At 41.8% G+C, this 19,972-nt stretch overlaps 1 protein-coding gene across 2 annotated transcripts; it reads left to right on the top strand.

Moving 5' to 3' along the window:
- Positions 1-595: 595 nt before the first annotated feature.
- On the top strand, positions 596-19,303 carry atp1b2a (ATPase Na+/K+ transporting subunit beta 2a). 2 transcript variants are annotated; one of them, XM_084712105.1, is made up of 9 exons: positions 596-3,453; positions 11,163-11,291; positions 13,748-13,852; positions 14,270-14,349; positions 14,430-14,555; positions 15,749-15,808; positions 16,017-16,043; positions 18,374-18,469; positions 19,048-19,303. In XM_084712105.1, the coding sequence occupies exons 1-9, from the start codon at positions 3,348-3,350 to the stop codon at positions 19,210-19,212; spliced, it is 894 nt and encodes a 297-aa protein (XP_084568231.1). In that variant the 5' UTR covers positions 596-3,347; the 3' UTR covers positions 19,213-19,303. The 2 variants fall into 2 exon arrangements, with proteins under 2 accessions (XP_084568231.1, XP_084568230.1); XM_084712104.1 differs by lacking the exon at positions 16,017-16,043 and having other exon boundaries at positions 19,048-19,301.
- Positions 19,304-19,972: the final 669 nt, after the last annotated feature.

The raw sequence follows: 19,972 nt of genomic DNA, 5'->3' as shown, positions 1-19,972 counted from the left end.
ATGATGAATCAGAAGAGAAAAGTCAATAATCAAAAAGTTTGAACTCAGTTCTCAACGTTCTGATCACCTGGTTTGTTGACTGAGTTCACTGTGTCGCGTTTATGTTCTGACTGAAGATACTTTCTGAATGTAGGTGAAGATGGCAGAGTGAGCAGAAAAATAAAATCACACCAAGAAAAAACTTTGTTTGGACAGTAGACAGACGAGAGACCTGAGGACAAAAGTACAGAACTCTGCATATTTAATTATATGAATCTGTGTAAACAGGAAACACGAGTCTTTTTATCAGATTTATAAAAGGTCACATGGTTTTTCCTGAAGTTGAACACGTTCCTGAGTCTTTGACCAGCCAACAAAATCTACTGTGAGAAGAAACTTCACAGACTGAACTTAAAATAATGTTTCATAAAGTTTCCAGGAGAATCATGAAACCTCGGGTCTTCAGTACCAACAGAACAAAACAGAACAAAACAGAACAAAACAGGATGAAACAGAACAAAACAGAACGAAACAGAACAAAACAGGATGAAACAGAACAAAACAGAACGAAACAGAACAAAACAGAACAAAACAGAACGAAACAGGATGAAACAGAACGAAACAGAACGAAACAGAACGAAACAGAACAAAACAGAACGAAACAGAACGAAACAGAACGAAACAGAACGAAACAGGATGAAGAGCAGGAAGTAAACAGTGTCAGTTCTGAGGTCCAGATCCTGGATGTTCTGATGTGGACGAGTGTGAAGGAGACTCATTCTTCACACACTTTAATACCTGAGGGATCTAAACACATCAGTCACTCAGCGTTCTACCACAGAACACCTGTCCATCACCTGACAGGTGTTCTGACTCTGCAGGATCACAGGATCATATTCTGAATTTATATAACAGTCATTATCACCATCATTATAATAACAGAGTGATGAACACATGAACCTCTTATACAACCACCAGAACTCTGTACTATATTACATAACCTCCATACTGACCACTAGAACCTACAAAATGACCACTAACCTTCTTAAAGGGCCCCTCAGTTTTGACAATCAAAAAATACTGCAGAACCTCCTAAAAGATCCCTTTAATGTTCTCAGTTACAAAAAGAGTCAACCCCTAAACCATCTTAAAAGACCCCTAGAACCTTCTCTAGGTTCTCATATTTGTACAGTTTGTGGGTTAAACTCAATACTTGTGTGTCAGTAAAACTCGACCCAGGTTCTTCCTTTAATCTGTCACTGGTCTGGTTCATAAAACATGAGGGAACCTGAAGGCAGAACCGAGATGTTTCAGGTTCTTACAGGTTGAGGTTACAGTTAAGTTAGTTGTGTCTGAGTCTGAATCAAAGGAACAAAAAAGGAACTTTTATGTTTACAGATCATCCCTTTAACAGTACATCAGCCAATCACCATCCAGTATTCTGTTTGTTGTCATGCTGAGTCCTCACTGTGTTCTCTGTGTTCTCTGTGTTCTCTGTGTGTTCTCTGTGTGTTCTCTGTGTTCTCAGTGTGTTCTCAGTATGTTCTCTCTGTGTTCTCAGTATGTTCTCAGTGTGTTCTGTGTGTGTTCTCAGTGTGTTCTCTGTGTGTTCTCAGTATGTTCTGTGTGTTCTCAGTGTGTTCTGTGTGTTCTCTGTGTGTTCTGTGTGTGTTCTCTGTGTCCTCAGTGTGTTCTCTGTGTGTTCTCTGTGTTCTCAGTGTGTTCTCTGTGTGTTCTCTGTGTGTTCTCAGTGTGTTCTCTGTGTGTTCTCAGTATGTTCTCAGTATGTTCTCAGTGTTCAGGTTTGGAGTCTCCGACACTGAACCAGGTGGAACCAGGTTGTTTTGTTGCTTCCTGGTTCTGACCAGCAGAAGGCGCCGTTTGTTTAACTTTAATCCAGAATAACTGATTCTGTTTGAACGATGAAACCGGTTCACACTCGTCTGTCTGCTGTCTCTCTTTCTAACAATTTTCCCATCATGCATCTCAGCAGCGCTCTGTGACTGTTGGTTCTGTTTGAAAAGAGTCGGACCCGACATCAGGGTTCTGACAGCAGCTGGAAATCCTCCACATGTTAGGACCTGGTTTTCAAGTCTTTCCTGTAATCATTATTAATCTATTGATTATTTTCTCCATTAATCGATCAGTTGTTTGGTCTATAGAACATCAGAAAATGTCCTGTTTTGTCCCCAAATCAAAGACATTCATCAAACCATCTTCCTCTTCCTGTAGTCAGTTACAAAATGTAATCTGAATACATCTGGATTACTTTAATATCAAATAACAGCAACATTTAAAAAAAAAAAAAGAAACATCTCAAAACATTTTCAGTGTAAAAAAATCTTTTAGCATCAGATTCTTTTTTTTCTCCATCAGCTTCACCTCTGAGTGGATCAATAACGTTATTGATTATCATGAAAATAACATTTAAACATGAATATTTTAAAGCAGGCAGGTAAAAACCTCGAGACACACCTGTACTTCACATCCATGATACATATCCTCTATTACCTGTGATGTAACTGATTACTCTGCAAACATTTATTTTTCATTTCATTCATGTCAAATAAAAGACGATGTGACCAGATGTGTCTCACATCTGTCTCACATCTGTCTCACATCTGTCTCACATCTGTCCTCTGACGTTCTACAGGAGAATTTAAATGTTTGGGGAAACAAACACTTTAATCTTAAAATACTGAAGTTAAATTAAAAACTCATCTATAACTTTTAGTAAAGTTACATTTTGCAGTAGTTACATCACAGACTCCCATGATGCAGCAGTGAGACTCGGTTTTAAAGACATATTCATAAAGTAATCAAGTAATGTAACTATAATCCAATAAGTACACATTCAAATGTAATCTGGATTGATTCTAGTTACTTCACTTTTAGTAATCTGAAGATGTAATCCTGATTACATGTAATCTATTACTACCCAACCCAGCATGATGATGATGAAGAGTTCACAGGAAGTGAACCTGGCGTGAGAAACACGTGAGTGACGTCACCGCAGCGGTCATGTAAAATGTCTTCTGTCTGCAGGGGGCGGGGCCTGTGCTGATGGAGCCGCCGTGTGATTGGCTGCGTGTGGGGAGCTTGAGTGACGTCAGAGGAGGAGGTTATACCGCAGTGACACCGTCCTGTCTCTCTCTCTGTCCTCTGTCTCATCTGACCGAGCATCATCTTCATCATCATCACCATCATCACTGATTGGATCGATACTCCTCCTCCTGATCGATTATATCCTGATCAGTGAAGCAGCAGCGGCGGGAGGCTCCACACACACTCACACACACACACACACACACACACAGAGCGAGCGAGCGGACTCCATCTTCATCCTCTCCTTCATCCTCTTCATCATCATGTCGGCCACCAAGGAGGAGGACCGCAAAGGCTCGAGCGAGTGGCGGGAATTCTTCTGGAACCCGCGAACTCACGAGCTGATGGGCCGAACCGCCTCGAGCTGGGGTGAGTCACTGACGTCAGTGTGTGTGTCTGTCAGCGTGAGAACCAAAGAACCCATCGATCAGTCAGGAACATGATCAACTGATCGATCAATAATGATGATAATCATTAGCTGCAGAGCTGCTCTGATCGATACATCATTAATGATACAATAACTAACAGTGATAGGATTCAATCTGATCGATCTTTATTAACACTGACAGTAAAACACATCAACAGCAATTATTAATTATTAATAATATGACAACAGTCTGTCTGCCTGAAGCCTCTTATTATTATTATGATTATTATTATTATTGTTATTATTATTGTTATTATTATTATTATTATTGTTATTATTATTATTATTATTAGTATTATTATGGTACAACCCCAATTATGAAAAAGTTGTGATAAAACAAAGATTATTACAGATATTTAATGTTCAAACAGATAAATATACTATAAATATTTTTATAAATATACAGTCGTACTGAATTTGATCTTCAGTTTGTTAAATATTAATATTTTCTGGTTTCTTTCCTCTTTGACACTAAACTGAATATCTTTGAGTTTTGGACAAAATGAGACATTTGATGACGTCATCTTGGACTTTGATTGAACATTGAACATTTTCTGACATTTTATGAACCAAACAGCTGATCAATTATTGGTAAATTATTGCCAGATTGATCACTAGTTGAAAAATAGATCCAAACATGTTTTCATGTTTATTTTTCAACTGACAAGATTGTGACAGAATTATTTTTTCTACATTTTCTGATATTTTAAAAAAACCTTTCCACTTATATTCAGTTGAATCCAGAACAAAGACAAACATTTAATGTTCAAACTGATGTAGGTCTGTAACAAATGATTAGTTTTCTCCCGATTAATCTATCGACTAGCTTTACGATTAGTCGATTAGTCTAACGATTACTTTTTCGACAAATCTAACGATTATTTTTTGGTTGGCGATTATTAATTCACAAAAACACTTCTGAACACTTATTTAAATTCTTTGTTTATTAACAGTCACATCTCTTTTAGACAAACATCATGACGTGTGAACATGAATGACGTATTTCTCTGTCTACAGTGAAACAATGTGTGAGCGCATGTTCAGCAGCCCAATCAAAGAATTAACAAGAATAAATAACTCTTAAATAAACACAAAGTCCACTGAGGTCAAATACTGAAGACATTAACCAGTGCAGGTGAATACAAACACTTCTCTCATCTCTATATTGTTGAAGTGAAGGAATGTGAGCGGAGTACATATATAAACAGATGTCATGTGTTACTGTTTATGGTACATGAAGCAGCGGAACCAGTAACCAACACAATCTGACTGGAGTGAAACATAAAACTGAAACACAACACGGTGTGACTTTGACTGCAACCCGCTGCTTCGAGAAATCAAACTTAACGATGCACGTTAAGTCACGTTAATACGTCACACAGAACAACTTCAGTAAAAGCGGCTCATATTAGTTAGTAAGTTAGACGGACTTACGATCCTCCAGCTTTTTGCTTCCTGTCGTCTTCCAGCAGCACACCTGGGTGACGTCGCTTCAGGTGTTCATTGATCGCTGATGTGCTGCTGTGATACGCCAACTCGGCTTTACAAAGGCTACAGACGACCAACTCGTTTGACTTTTCTTTGAAATATGTCCATACTTTGGACTTTCTTGTCCGCTTTTTCAGCCGCTTCGTGGCGCCGCGCTCCTCTTCCCGCCCGGAACGCTGGAATCCGGAGCCTCCGCCATCTTTGCTGTTCTCCTTTCTTTTCTGCTACGCGCGCTTGTTTACAACTGACGGTATGCACGTGTCGACGTATTTACGTCATCGAAACTCGACGGTATGTTGTGCGTGCCGACGTATTTACGTCATCGAGGACGTCGACTACGTCGAATAATCGGGACAGCCCTAAACTGATGAACTTAGTTTTTCCTAAATATTGACTCATTCTGAATTTGATGCTGCAACATGTTTCAATAAAGTTGTTTCAGGATCAACAACAGACTGACAGTTGCTGAACGCTCCAAAAAAAAGCTGTTTGGAACGTTCCTCAGGTGAACAGGTGACCTGGTAACAGGTGACAGGATCATGATTGGGTATTAAAGGGGCGTCCTAGAAAGACTCAGTGGTTCACAAACATGGACGGGGTCAGATTCACCACTTTGTGAAAAACTGTCCAACAGTTTAAGAACGTTTGTCAACACAAAACTGCAGGAATTTATAGATTTAATCATCTACAATCTATAATATGATTAAAAGATTCAGAGAATCCAGAGAAATCTCTGAGAACCAACACTGACTGTCTGTGACCTTTGACCCCTCAGGCAGCATTAAAAACCCTCATCATTGTATAAACACTTCATGGACTCAGGGACACTTTGAAAACTGATGTCAGTAAGTTTGTCTCTTCATAATGAAGTGAGACTGACAGTCTGTAGAGACGGAGACACTGACAGACTGAACAACAGACTGAACTCCTCACTGTAACTACAACACTGTGTTCCCATGGTAACCGTTTATAGACATGTCATGGAGACAGACAGGATGTGATCTGATCTGATTGTAAAATGATTATCGATGATCAGAAGGTGAAGTTTCTGATCAGCTGGTCAGATTGTTTCACCTGCAGCTGCTCAGAACTCAGGAAGAAACCGAGTTTAGAACATAAACATGATGCACATGTTTACTGTTCTCACGTTCCACCATCCTTTTAGCTCAGGTGTAAGGAACGTACAGCTCATCATAATGTTGAGAACCGAGTTGTATTTCTGATTATTGACTGATAATATTTAAAGAGAAAACAGTGATGCATCTAACAGTCAGTTCTTTCCTGTAGTTACCAGAACTCACCTCACCTCTCAGTCACCTCACTGTGATCAATAACTGATCAAAATCATTGATCACCTGACTTCATCACAATCATGTGTTTACTGAAGCTGCAGAGGAATAAATAAATAAAATAAATATACATGTATGACATCGTTTTTCCACCAGCTTGCTAATGCTAATGCTAATGCTAATGCTAGTGCTAACAGCAGCTCCGTGTGAGGGGGTCAACATACGCTAACATACGATCGCTATGACATCACAGTGGGGGAGGAGCCAGAGAACTTTCTGACCAAATATCAATAATAAATAAAATAAGAATTAGTTGTGGCTTTAACTAACTGAGTACTTAAACTGCAAAACTAACTGTAATCTGAGTAACTAATGAGTTACTTTGTAGCATATTACTCCAAACACTGCAGCGTATGCACACAGTACACACACACACACACACACACACACAGTCGTTCTATTTTCAGTATAATTCTGTTTCCTTTAAGAGAGAGAGACATAGATTATAAATAGAGAGAGAGAGGGAGAGAGAGAGAGTGACCTTCAGACAGGACATGGCTGACAGAGGACGAGTGAGCATCACTCACAGAGAGAGAGAGAGAGACATCAGAGTACATAAATTAATTTATTATACTAATTATAATAATTTTATGATTTTATTTCCTGCCTCATAATAACAATAGACTTTATTTATGTATAAAAATGTAGAGGATTAAAAAAACATTTAAAATCAATAAAACAGTGAAAAGTTAACTGAAAAATCAATAATTGATTTGAATAATCTTGTCATTAATGTGAGTAAACTGAGTGTTTGTGTTTTGCTCTGAAGACGTCCCTCAGGTCGATGTTTTATGATCATATTGATCAAACAGGTTCAATATTGATGAATTACATCATTAATAAACTGTCAGTGTTTGAGCAGCTGTCAGGAGGAACATCTGGAACAGAGAGAGACGGACAGCAGCACGAGACAGGAAGTTAAATATTCATGATAAATACTGTTTGAGTTAATTAAATTAAATTCTTCCTTCAGATTCATCTGTTGGACAGAAACACGACGTCGTCCTCCACCTGCAGGAGCTGAGTGCTCTGTCTTATACTACTACAGCCTGTCAGAGGACTGTGCAGTACTGTGGCTGTGCTGGAGTCTCTGAGTGTTAGCTTGGTGCTAGCTCAGTGTTAGCTGGGTGTTAGCTCAGTGTTAGCTGGGTGTTAGCTCAGTGTTAGCTTGGTGTTAGCTCAGTGTTAGCTGGGTGTTAGCTGAGAGTTAGCTGAGTGTTAGCTGAGAGTTAGCTGGATGCTAGCTCAGTGTTAGCTGGTTGTTAGTCGAGAGTTAGCTGGATGCTAGCTGAGTGTTATCTGGGTGTTAGCTGAGTGTTAGCTGGGTGTTAGCTGAGAGTTAGCTGGATGCTAGCTGAGTGTTAGCTGGGTGTTAGCTGAGAGTTAGCTGGATGCTAGCTGAGAGTTAGCTGGATGCTAGCTGAGTGTTAGCTGGGTGTTAGCTGAGAGTTAGCTGGATGCTAGCTGAGCGTTAGCTGGGTGTTAGCTGAGTGTTAACTAACTGTAAACCAAGTCTTCACCCTGAACTTTATGATTTACTTCATGAGGACTGTGTGTCGTCCCTGTAATGTAAACACAGTTTTATGTCCCCACTAATACACGTCCACCTGTACACACACCCGTACACACACCTGCACACACACACCTGCACACACACACCTGTACACACACCTGCACACACACACCTGTACACACACCTGCACACACACCTGTACAGTCAGTCTCTGCCATCACCTGCTGTAAAACTAACTCAGTGTTTCACTGATCTGAAGTCTGCTCAGGCTTTACATAACTGCTCTTTGATGATGTCATATTTCCCATCATGCATCAGGGTAGTGGATCTTTGGCCTTGATGGAGACTGAAGGACACACACACTCGTGCAAACACACACTCTTACACACTGATACACACACACACACACAATAAACTGAAGTGAACGATGTGTGTGTGTGTTAATCTGGATTAAGCAGACAGACGAGGTTGATTGGACTGTAATCTATCCACACACACACACACACACACACACACACACACACACACCCTCATGACATCACATTAAAGGACCAGTACAACATTTTCATAAATCAGTTTCATTCATTTGGCAGAAGCTTCTGTGTGTTTGTGTTCAAACAGTCGGAGGTTGAAGAACTGAGAATTTATTCTAGTTTAAAGAAATAGGATGTTTGTTGAGATCAAGTTTCAGCCTGCAGTGGAACATGTTCTTTGGTTTTGCAGTAGAATACTCAGGGCAGTAAAATGTCACACCTGGTCAGTAAATCAAACAGTTCAGCTGCCTGATTCTGAACACGGTTCTGTTTTTCCTGGACCTGATGATGGACGTAGTTAAACATGAGCGTCTCACTTCCTTCTCATCTCTGCTGAGAGCTGCTCATCATCAGTCCTGATCAGGAACTCGTGAGAACATGTCAGTGACAACGTTTCTGAGCTGAAACTGAGCAGTTGGTTCAGTTTGGTGAAGTTAGAGGAAGAGGAAGTTTTCTGTACGTTTGAGAGAAAGATGGAAAATTCAAAAACATGTCAAGTTTATTAAAAATGTTTCCAGAGCATTAAAAGTATTTGTAGACAAATCAGGTGACGTACCTGAACTAAACAAACCTTCTTTCCTCCTACAGTATGAACAGACTTTAATGAGAGCTGTCAGCAGAAGGGTTCAGTTTTATACTTTCACTTTTCATGTGATGTTACTTTGTTAGAACAATGTCCAGGAAGTCAGGAAGAACCTGTGTGTGTGATGTTTAGAAGAGAACCCCAGACCTGTGAAAGATCTCATGAACATTTTAATCCAAATGATGAGAAAATATCATGAGATTGTTGTAAATCTTGGGTTTGACTGATAAATTTTAAAGTGTCCCTCCAGGAAGTTCAACTGATCTTCATGAATTCTGCACGACCTCGCAGTTTCATCCAATCACTGCAACCTTTCCATTAATTTGACCAGATGTTTCCATGAGTTCCACCAATCACAGCAGTCCCCTGAGCATCTGTTAATTTTTAATATCTTTTAATATCAGACATTTTAGGCCACAACAGTCTGTGAATCCTGGAGGGACTGATTGAAGAGTGTGATGATGAAGATGTGATGTGGAATGGTCAGACGGTCAGAGACTGAGGCTTCAGAGGGTTCAGAGGGTTCAGAGGGTTCAGAGGGTTCAGAGGGTTCAGAGTTCAGAGGGTTCAGAGGGTTCAGAGGGTTCAGAGGGTTCAGGGGGTTCAGAGGGTTCAGAGGGTTCAGAGTCCACATGACCAGTTTTTCCAGAGAGAAAACAAAGTGAAACCTCAGGTTTGTTGAGTGAAAGCAAACTTTGTCTTCCTGTCTTTGATCCAGATGGAGACACAAATGTAGGTGTCAAACCCTGGATCAGACCAAGGCCTTGAGGTCAGTGAGAGACCTGCACTAACTCAGAAGTTAGTCCCTGATACTGTTGCTATGGCAACTAAAGACAGAGATGTGTTTGACTCGTCTCTCTGAACGGAGCAGACGTACCTGCACTCAGAGACTGGATTCACAAAGGGTGCTGAGCTGTGACCTCACATCCTGTACAGTCATACTTCCTTTGTTCTGAATTTGTGGACCAATAAAATAATTCTGTGTTGATAGATGTGGATGTGTTGGATCTTGAACTGAAAGGGAACATCAGGACAAAGTGTGTTGTGATGATTCTTTTATTCTCTTTAGATCCATTAAACCAGTTTGACATTCTGGACTCCTGTGTTCTTTCTCCTTTTGATTTTTGGGCTGCAGATAAAAAAGACCAGGGACGAGTGTCAGTGTGTCCCTGCCTGGTTGTTGTCACACAGTAGATGTGTTAGATGTGTCTGTGCTGTTTGTCGTGTCCTTCAGTGGTGTTGAGGTCTTTGCTGTTCAGTTATGGTTCATTTGTTCTGAACTTTGTTGTATCATTTGTGATATAAAATATTGTCTTCAAAGTGTTTTGTGGATCCACGCTGAGTTAAGAACACATCAGTAGATGGAATTCTCTATTGAAGTTGTTGGTTCTCCAGCAGTTATTTACATATAAAACACCTCTGCAGACTGTAAGTCTCTGAACGTCTCTGAAACCAAACCTCCAGTCCCGACTAACAGAACAAAGGACTCATGTAGAGGTCTGTGTCTTGGTCCTCAGATCTGTGTGATCCTGTTAGACTGTGAGACTCTTTAATCTGCAACAGAGGACACGTTTGATGACATTAACTCAGCAGGAGGAAGTCTTTAACAGGTTCAGTGCAGAGACACGCTCCAGGTACAGGTCTGAAGTCTGAAGTCCTTCTCTGAGGAGCCTCAGATGATCCAGGATGTTTCAGGAGAACCTTGAGGAGGAACATGGACTCTTTGAGTTTGTTCAGCTGGACCTGACAGAGAGACCACAGAGGTTCACCAGGTCCTGGACAAGTTGTTCCAGAGGACACTGATGGACCATCAGTGGACCTTCAGTATACAGTATTCAACAGCTGACAGCCAATCAGGGTGCAGCGTTCTGTGTTGCCGGGTAAAAGTGATGTATAGAAAGTGAGTGCTGTTAATGTAAATGAAAAATAACCAACAGACAGAGAGAGAGAGAGAGAGAGAGAGAGAGAGAGAGAGAGAGAGAGAGAGAGAGAGAGAGCTGATCCACACTGAGAGATTACTCCCCCCCCCGTCTCCCCTCCCCCTCCACTCACACTGAATGTAGGTCATGTTCAGGGGGCGGGGCCAAACACAAGAGGATTATAAAGATGACATTTAGAGGAGAGGAGGGGGGAGGAGTGGGGGAGGAGAGGATGTATAATAAAAGACGTGTCTGTCTCTCTGCAGGTCTCATCCTCCTCTTCTACCTGGTCTTCTACCTGTTTCTGGCCGGTATGTTTGTTCTCACCATGTACATCATGCTGCTGACGCTTGATGACTACAAACCCACCTGGCAGGACCGCCTGGCCACTCCAGGTACAGAAATCAAACACACCTGAACACAGAAACCACACCAAACACACCCTGACCTCCACCCAACCCTGCAGGACTGCCTGGCCACTCCAGGTACAGAAATCAAACACACCTTCATGATGTCATGTCTTCGGTTCTACTGGAGGAAAGTTCTGATACTGTTATACTGTAACGTTATCAGAACAACCCAAAGACCAACACAGTCAATGTACCTCCATGAACCAAACACCCCCTGACTCCACCTGACACTGACAGGAAGTACCTGCTTCAGGAGGCTCATTTATCAGCCTCTGCAGGAAGTCAGAGTGCTGCATCACAACAGTTAACACAAATTCAACCAACCCCTGTGAATTCTGTGCAACCTGGAAATTTGGTCTGAACTCCAAACCTTCGTTGCTTCCTGTGATTTGGAACAATCAGTTTGTTTGGGTTTGTCATTCATCACTTCTCTTCTTCTGTGATGTTTTGACGGTTTGATTAGATTTTGATTCTTTGTGTAAAACCACGTGCACTTCATCTACAAACAAAACATATTTTATTGCAGTTTTTATAATCCTGAGTGTTTTTGGTGAAGTTACGTAGAACACTGAGAACAAACTGCAATTTTGTCTCCCTGGAACAAGTTGCTTTTGATTTTAATGAATTATACAAAAAAAATGCAACTTTCTTTTGTAATGTCAGTTGCTCCTGCAGTTTTATTGCAAAAAACACCTAAAGACAATATAACATGTATCACAGTATTTTAGAACAGCTGCTGTGAAATCAATCCCACAAACAGACCATGAACTCCAGGAGGAACTGAAGTATAAAATCACACAGAAATATTTCTACTCTGAAAAATATTCTGGTTTATAAAATTTAACAGTTTCCTTTTAAAAATCCCAGATCAACTTGAAGTTGTCCACAGGTGCTCCGCCTCCTCCTCTCCATCAGTGATCTATAAATGATCATTAATATTGATAGATCATGTCCACGCCCACATTCAACCAGAGACCAATGAGAAGCACAGAGTGAATGCTGATTCATAGAAATGAGCTGCTGATCAATGGTTGTTTTTCATGGGAGGAACCAAGAGGAAGAACATTATTCATGAGTCAGAGCTCAACTGTCCACCTGTCCAGGGCAAGTAAAAGGTCACTGTGGGCCACTAAATCCAGCAGCTCTCTCCTGTTTGGAGCTGATGATGGACGTAGCTGAGGACTGAGCTTCATCTGAGATGCACATCCTCAGTATTGATCAGGAACTCAGGAGAAAATGTTTGCAGGTAGAAACAAAGTTTATCAGCTGAAGCCCAGGAGACGTTTCAGTGACCTGAGAACAGGAGTTCAGCTCAGAGGTGCAGGAGGATGATGAAGATCCAACTGTGTGCTGAACTGTTTGAGAGCAAAGTGGATAAAACAGAGTTTTTTAAAGAAACATCAAGTTTCTGAAAATGGTCACAGGAGTAAAACGAGCTGACAGCAGCTCAGAGACCAGAGATCCTCCATCAGGACCTCGACGTGTTTGAACAGAAACACTGAGACTAAAACTGATAAAACTGATCAACACGATGTTTCAAGAGGAACCAGTTCCACCAGTTACTCTGTTGATGTTCATAAATAAAATAATGTGTATTTGGGAAAGTAGATTTCTGACTCATTTGTCCAAACGAGTAAATAAGACAAAGATAAATATTCAACCCTGAGTGTCTCTACAGTCTTTATATGTTTACAGCATCAGACCAGTGATGATCACCGTCCTCACCTGCAGAGAGAAGATCGATACATAAACAGGTTTTTATATTTATTATACTGAAGTGCATCAGTCTGTGTCCAGCAGGTGAAGGTGAGCTGGACAGGTGAGATGAAGACAGACAGAGTGTGAGACTGCAGCCTCACTGTGTCTCCAGTGACGACACGTCTGTCTTCACTGCACTCATTTTACACAGAGATCAATGACTCACCTGGTGATCAATACACTGTAGATGGACAGGAAGGGGAGGACAGAGACGGGGACAGTTGAACCACAGTGACTGAGGACTAACTGAGCTGACAGGGAACCACAAGTTCTACAGTTTGATTTCTACAACTAAAGGTTTCACACAGACTCCAGGTGAAGAACTTTGATTTAATATTTGAGTTCTTTATAAAGTGAAAGGTTCCTGTTGGACAGTCGTGGATCAATACAGGACGGAATACTGGATGTTTATCATAACGAGGATCTATAATTAACTATCAAGTAAAATTCAATAAACTTATTTCACCGTCTGTGTCACCAGTTGGTTTTTAAAATGTTTGTTGAAATAAACAGACATGTCATCAAGTTTTTTTTAAAAGAATAAATTTGTGTTTATAAAGTTGTACATTTTATTTTTTTGTGTTCACATCGGTCATAAACGAAACTCCAGGACTGTTGATAATTGGTTGTTTAACGAGGCTGAGGCTGTGATTGGTTGATCAGCTGTTGTCTTTATATTTCAGGGATGATGATTCGTCCAAAGGGTGATCAGCTGGAGATCAGTTTCTCTGTGTCAAACACTGAGAGCTGGGACGGCTTCGTCCAGAACCTCAACAACTTCCTGTCTCGTAAGACGCTCGTTAAATACTTTTAATATTTCATTAATAATGTTAATATTTCATTATTTAATATAATATTTAACGATGTGATGTAATCTGTGTGTCTGTTCACCTGTCTGTCTGTCTGTCTGTCTGTCTGTCTGTTCACCTGTCTGTCTGTCTGTCTGTCTGTTCACCTGTCTGTCTCTCTGTCTGTCTGTTCACCTGTCTGTCTGTCTGTCTGTCTGTCTGTTCACCTGTCTGTCTGTCTGTCTGTCTGTCTGTCTGTTCACCTGTCTGTCTGTCTGTCTGTCTGTCTGTCTGTTCACCTGTCTGTCTGTCTGTCTGTCTGTCTGTTCACCTGTCTGTCTGTCTGTCTGTTCACCTGTCTGTCTGTCTGTCTGTCTGTCTGTCTGTTCACCTGTCTGTCTGTCTGTCTGTCTGCAGCGTACAACGACAGCTATCAGGTTCAGACCAATGATAACTGTCCTCCTGATCAATACTTCATTCAAGAGGACAGTGGAGAGGTAAACCTGCCAGTCTGTCTGTCTCTCTTTACACCAGTCTGTCTCTCCACCTGTCTCACTCTCCACCTGTCTGTCTGTAGGTCAGGAACAACCCCAAACGTTCTTGTCAGTTTAATCGGACGATGTTGGAGGACTGCTCTGGGCTTCTGGATCGTTTCTATGGTTACAGCAGAGGTCAGCCCTGCATCCTCATCAAACTGAACCGGGTATGTTGACCTCTGACCTCTGATCCAAACTGACTGCAGGTCAGATTTAAACCTCCAGCTGATCTCTTAGTGCACAGACCGTCAGTATATGTTGGTGTTAGCATGTTAGCATGTTAGCATCAGATTAGCTACAACATGTTTGACTTCCTCTATTTTCACACTGAGCCGAAAAAAGCAGCAAACTGGATCAAACTGGATTTAACTGAGAGGAGCAGCAGGTCTTCATGTCTGTAGTCAACGTGGAGAACCTGGACAGTCTGTTCTTCAGGTGCAGCGTGAGCAGGTCTGATCCAGGTCTAACCCTAACTGACGGTGTCCAAGGAAGGACTGGAACTGGACGCCCAGCGCTCACTGACACTCCTCTGGTCTGATCCTACAGAAGTTCTACTGAAGAACAAACTGCTCAAACAGTGACTGTTGGCTCTGATAGAAACGTGTCAGAACACACAGGGCATCATGGGACAGCGTCCGTCCAGACTGTCCCCGGTCCACCGTGTGTCTCAGAACTGGACCATGGAGTGATGGGAAAAGGTCTGAGGTTGATAAGGTCTTGACTTCCTCCAGATTCTCCAGATCTCAGTCTGATCGATCAGCTGTGGGACATTCTGGAACAATAAGTCTGATCAACCTGTCAACCTGCAGAACGTAGAGAACCTCCTGATGACATGTTGGTGTCAGATACCACAGGACACCTTCAGAGGTCTGTCGAGTCCACGAGGAGGAGCGACTCAGTACCAGAGTATCAGACAGCTGGTTTCATGTCGATCTGTGTACCAACAGACTGAACCAGTCAGTTCTGTTCTAACACAGAACCCTCTGTGTAAAAAGGTTCTTCTGTGGAACTGAACTCATAAACTTCACCACGGTGTTCAGCATGTTAGCAGCCAGCTAACAGAGTTATCAAAGAATCTAACCACACACAGTATTTATAAAGTGAAAATAAATATTTAATAATTAAAAAATATTAAAGTAAATAATTAAATATGATCAATATGATCAGATCAAAGTGTAAAAAGTGAAAAGTGTTTTTAAACTCAGGGATGAAGAAGCATCAGAGACGTATTTTACAGATTTAACACTGAATGATGGCGTCAATAAATCAGATACACATGAAACTACAAGTACAACATGGACCAACAGCTGTCTTACTCTCCTGATCTCACTGCTGTCTGTCCACCTGTCTGTCTCTCCAGGTGATCGGCATGTTGCCGGGGAAGGACGGTCAGTCTCCATATGTCACCTGTGGAGCCAAGGTCTGAATCTGTCTGTCTGTCTGTACACCTGTCTGTCTGTCTGTCTGTCTGTTCACCTGTCTGTCTGTCTGCACACCTGTCTCTCTGTCTGTTCACCTGTCTGTCTGTCTGTTCACCTGTCTGTCTGTCTGTACACCTGTCTGTCTGTCAGACTGTCTCACTGTCTGTTAAACCGTCTGTCTCCATGTCTTTGTCTCTTCATCTTCAGAAGTACAAAGTGGACAAAAATGAGTGGGTAAGAACAGTAGAACAGGAGGATCGTAGAACATAGAACCTGATAATCATCCAGGATGCAAACAACTCGCTCGCGGTTTGAGGGACAGATAAATGTCCTGAATGATTCCAGCACACAGACGTTCGCTCCTCTGTGTCATCAGACTCTAAACGCTCACTGCTCATGTTGTTTAAGACGCCACTAACGACCCGGGCGGCGTCTCGCCCTCGCGTCAGTGGTGATGTCAAAAACTCCAGGTGTCAGGTAAACCTGTGTCCTCTGCTCTCTACGTTTGAAAATAAACAGTAACGTTGAGTTGATGTCCGTCCTTCAGTCTCGTCTGTCCGTCTTGCTAAGCTAACATTAGCTGGACATCGTGTCTCTGTCGTCCATGATTTTACATCATCAGACAGTTCTGTCTTTTTTCACCACACGAGTGTTTGCATTCCTGAATCGTCCTGATTATCTGCTGATACTGAGTCTGAGACACAGTAGAACACAGTAAAGACACAGTAGAACACAGTAAAGACACAGTAGAACACAGTAAAGACACAGTAGAGTACAGTAAAGACACAGTAGAGTGAAGTAAAGACACAGTAGAGTGAAGTAAAGACACAGTAGAGTGCAGTAAAGACACAATAGAGTGAAGTAAAGACACAGTAGAGTGCAGTAAAGAAACAGTAGAGTGCAGTAAAGACATAGTAGAGTGAAGTAAAGACACAGTAGAGTGCAGTAAAGACACAGTAGAGTACAGTAAAGACACAGTAGAGTGCAGTAAAGACACAGTAGAGTGAAGTAAAGACACAGTAGAGTGCAGTAAAGAAACAGTAGAGTGCAGTAAAGACATAGTAGAGTGAAGTAAAGACACAGTAGAGTGCAGTAAAGACACAGTAGAGTACAGTAAAGACACAGTAGAGTGCAGTAAAGACACAGTAGAGTGCAGTAAAGAAACAGTAGAGTGCAGTAAAGACATAGTAGAGTGCAGTAAAGAAACAGTAGAGTGCAGTAAAGACATAGTAGAGTGAAGTAAAGACACAGTAGAGTGCAGTAAAGACACAGTAGAGTACAGTAAAGACACAGTAGAGTGCAGTAAAGACACAGTAGAGTGCAGTAAAGAAACAGTAGAGTGCAGTAAAGACACAGTAGAGTGCAGTAAAGAAACAGTAGAGTGCAGTAAAGACATAGTAGAGTACAGTAAAGAAACAGTAGAGTGCAGTAAAGACACAGTAGAGTGCAGTAAAGACACAGTAGAGTGCAGTAAAGAAACAGTAGAGTGCAGTAAAGACACAGTAGAGTACAGTAAAGAAACAGTAGAGTGCAGTAAAGACATAGTAGAGTGAAGTAAAGACACAGTAGAGTGCAGTAAAGACACAGTAGAGTACAGTAAAGACACAGTAGAGTGCAGTAAAGACACAGTAGAGTGCAGTAAAGAAACAGTAGAGTGCAGTAAAGACATAGTAGAGTGCAGTAAAGAAACAGTAGAGTGCAGTAAAGACATAGTAGAGTGAAGTAAAGACACAGTAGAGTGCAGTAAAGACACAGTAGAGTACAGTAAAGACACAGTAGAGTGCAGTAAAGACACAGTAGAGTGCAGTAAAGAAACAGTAGAGTGCAGTAAAGACACAGTAGAGTGCAGTAAAGACACAGTAGAGTGCAGTAAAGATACAGTAGAGTACAGTAAAGACACAGTAGAGTTTTCCTGATCCCGCCCTGCTGTGCTATGATTGGCTACTGCTCCTGAGTTGTGATTGGCTAGTTCCTGTTGCCTTGACAACGTGTCTGTGTTATTGGTAAAGAGTGTTTCTAATGTTGTGAAAGAATCTATTTTAACTCAAATGTTTTTCATAAAAGCTGCTCAGGTAGTTTTTGTGCTGAAAACAGAAAATAATAAGATAAAACTGACATTTAGCTTCAAACGATCCTGGTCCTGTTTTTCATCCATTCATCTATTAGTTGTTAAACTTAAGTTCAGGTCTACAGTCTTCATCACAGCCAATCAGAGCACGTCAGTCGCAGCCAATCCCAGCGCAGTAGGACGGTCTGTGACAGGACAGTTTGTCCACCAGCAGGAACCAATCAGAGTGATTCTGAAGAGATGAGGTCATAAAGGATGTTGAGGATGAGTGAGGAAGAGGATGAAGGTGGGGGAGGAAGGTGTTTTGAAGGTCAGGGGGAGGAGCCTCAGTGTGGGAGATCGACCTCTGGAAACAGTGAGACGTTCGAGGTCTGCAGGATGGAAGGAGGGACGAGACAGGGAGGCAAGTTTATCACTGCAGGTTATTGATGACTGATCTCAGGTATTGATCTGTGTGTGTGTGTGTGTGTGTGTGTGTGTGTGTGTGTGTGTGCAGAGGGAGGACACTGATAAAATTGGACCTCTGGCTTATTATCCTCCAAACGGAACCTTTAACCTGATGTACTACCCGTACTACGGCAAGAAAGCTCAGGTAACACACACACACACACACACACACAGAGACACACACACATCAGTAGAGTAACTTTCCCGACACTGATGACCAGAAGTCACCTGACAGGTTTCAGTTTCCTGAGCCGTCGACTGAAAACAAATAAAAACATCAGTGAATTTAATTTGGTTCTTTGTTTTTAGTGACAGTTCAGATTCTGTTCAGACACAAAATATCATTTTATTACAGTAACTGACTAAATCCAAACGATACAGAACCCTGCGATGATTTTTAGATGTCCGCTGTGATGAAGGACTGAAACACAGAACAAGTTATCATCTTCCTGTTCGCTCTGCAGGCTCCGCCCCTCACCTAAACCATCCAGACTATTTCTACATGAGACAACATGTCTGACCACCTACATGTAGATCTTATCAATCTTATCAATCTGTCAGTAGATTGATGTTCATGTGTCTGTAGAACCTTTGAGTAGAACCATGTCAGGTCAGTAGATCCATCTGGGTTTAAATCAGTAGAACCAGTAGATCAGTGACGGAGACGTGATGAGTCAGACTGTCTCAGTTTTATTTCACTGTGTGATGTGTTTAATGTCTCAGGTGAACTACACTCAGCCGCTGGTGGCCGTGAAGTTCCTGAACGCCTCTCTGAACACGGACATCAACGTCGAGTGTAAAATCAACTCCAACACTCTCGCCGGCGGCAGCGAGAGAGACAAGTTCGCTGGACGAGTTTCCTTCAAACTACGGATCAACGACAAATAGACACACACACACACACACACACACACACACTCACACACACACACACACTCACACACACACACACTCACACACACACTCACACACACACACACACACACACACACTCACACACACACACACTCACACACACACACACTCACACTCACACTCACACACACACACACTCACACACACACTCACACACACACACACACACACACACACTCACACACACACACACTCACACTCACACTCACACACACACACACTCACACACACACACACACTCACACACACACACACACACACACACACACACACACACACACACACACACTCACACACACACACACACACACTCACACACACACACACACTCACACACACACACACTCACACTCACACTCACACACACACACACTCACACACACACACACACTCACACACACACACACACACACACACACACACACACACACACTCACACACACACACACACTCACACACACACACACTCACACACACACACACACACACACTCACACACACACACACACACTCACACACACACTCACACACACACACACACACACACACACACACACACACACACACACACACGTTACAGCTGCACTGATCCAGATGTTTTAATGAAATGATTGAGTCAAACACACCAGATGTGTTTCTGTATCTACAAACTTCACGATGCATTCACTGACCGTCTGAATTATTTTAAAGTGTTTGTCCAGTAATCATGTAAACATAGTTTGTTTATATTTTC

This window comes from Lutjanus erythropterus, chromosome 23 (assembly GCF_056507025.1).
Source record: "Lutjanus erythropterus isolate fLutEry1 chromosome 23, fLutEry1.hap2, whole genome shotgun sequence".
Lineage (NCBI taxonomy): Eukaryota > Metazoa > Chordata > Actinopteri > Lutjaniformes > Lutjanidae > Lutjanus > Lutjanus erythropterus.
This window is presented reverse-complemented; position numbering and strand designations above follow the sequence as displayed.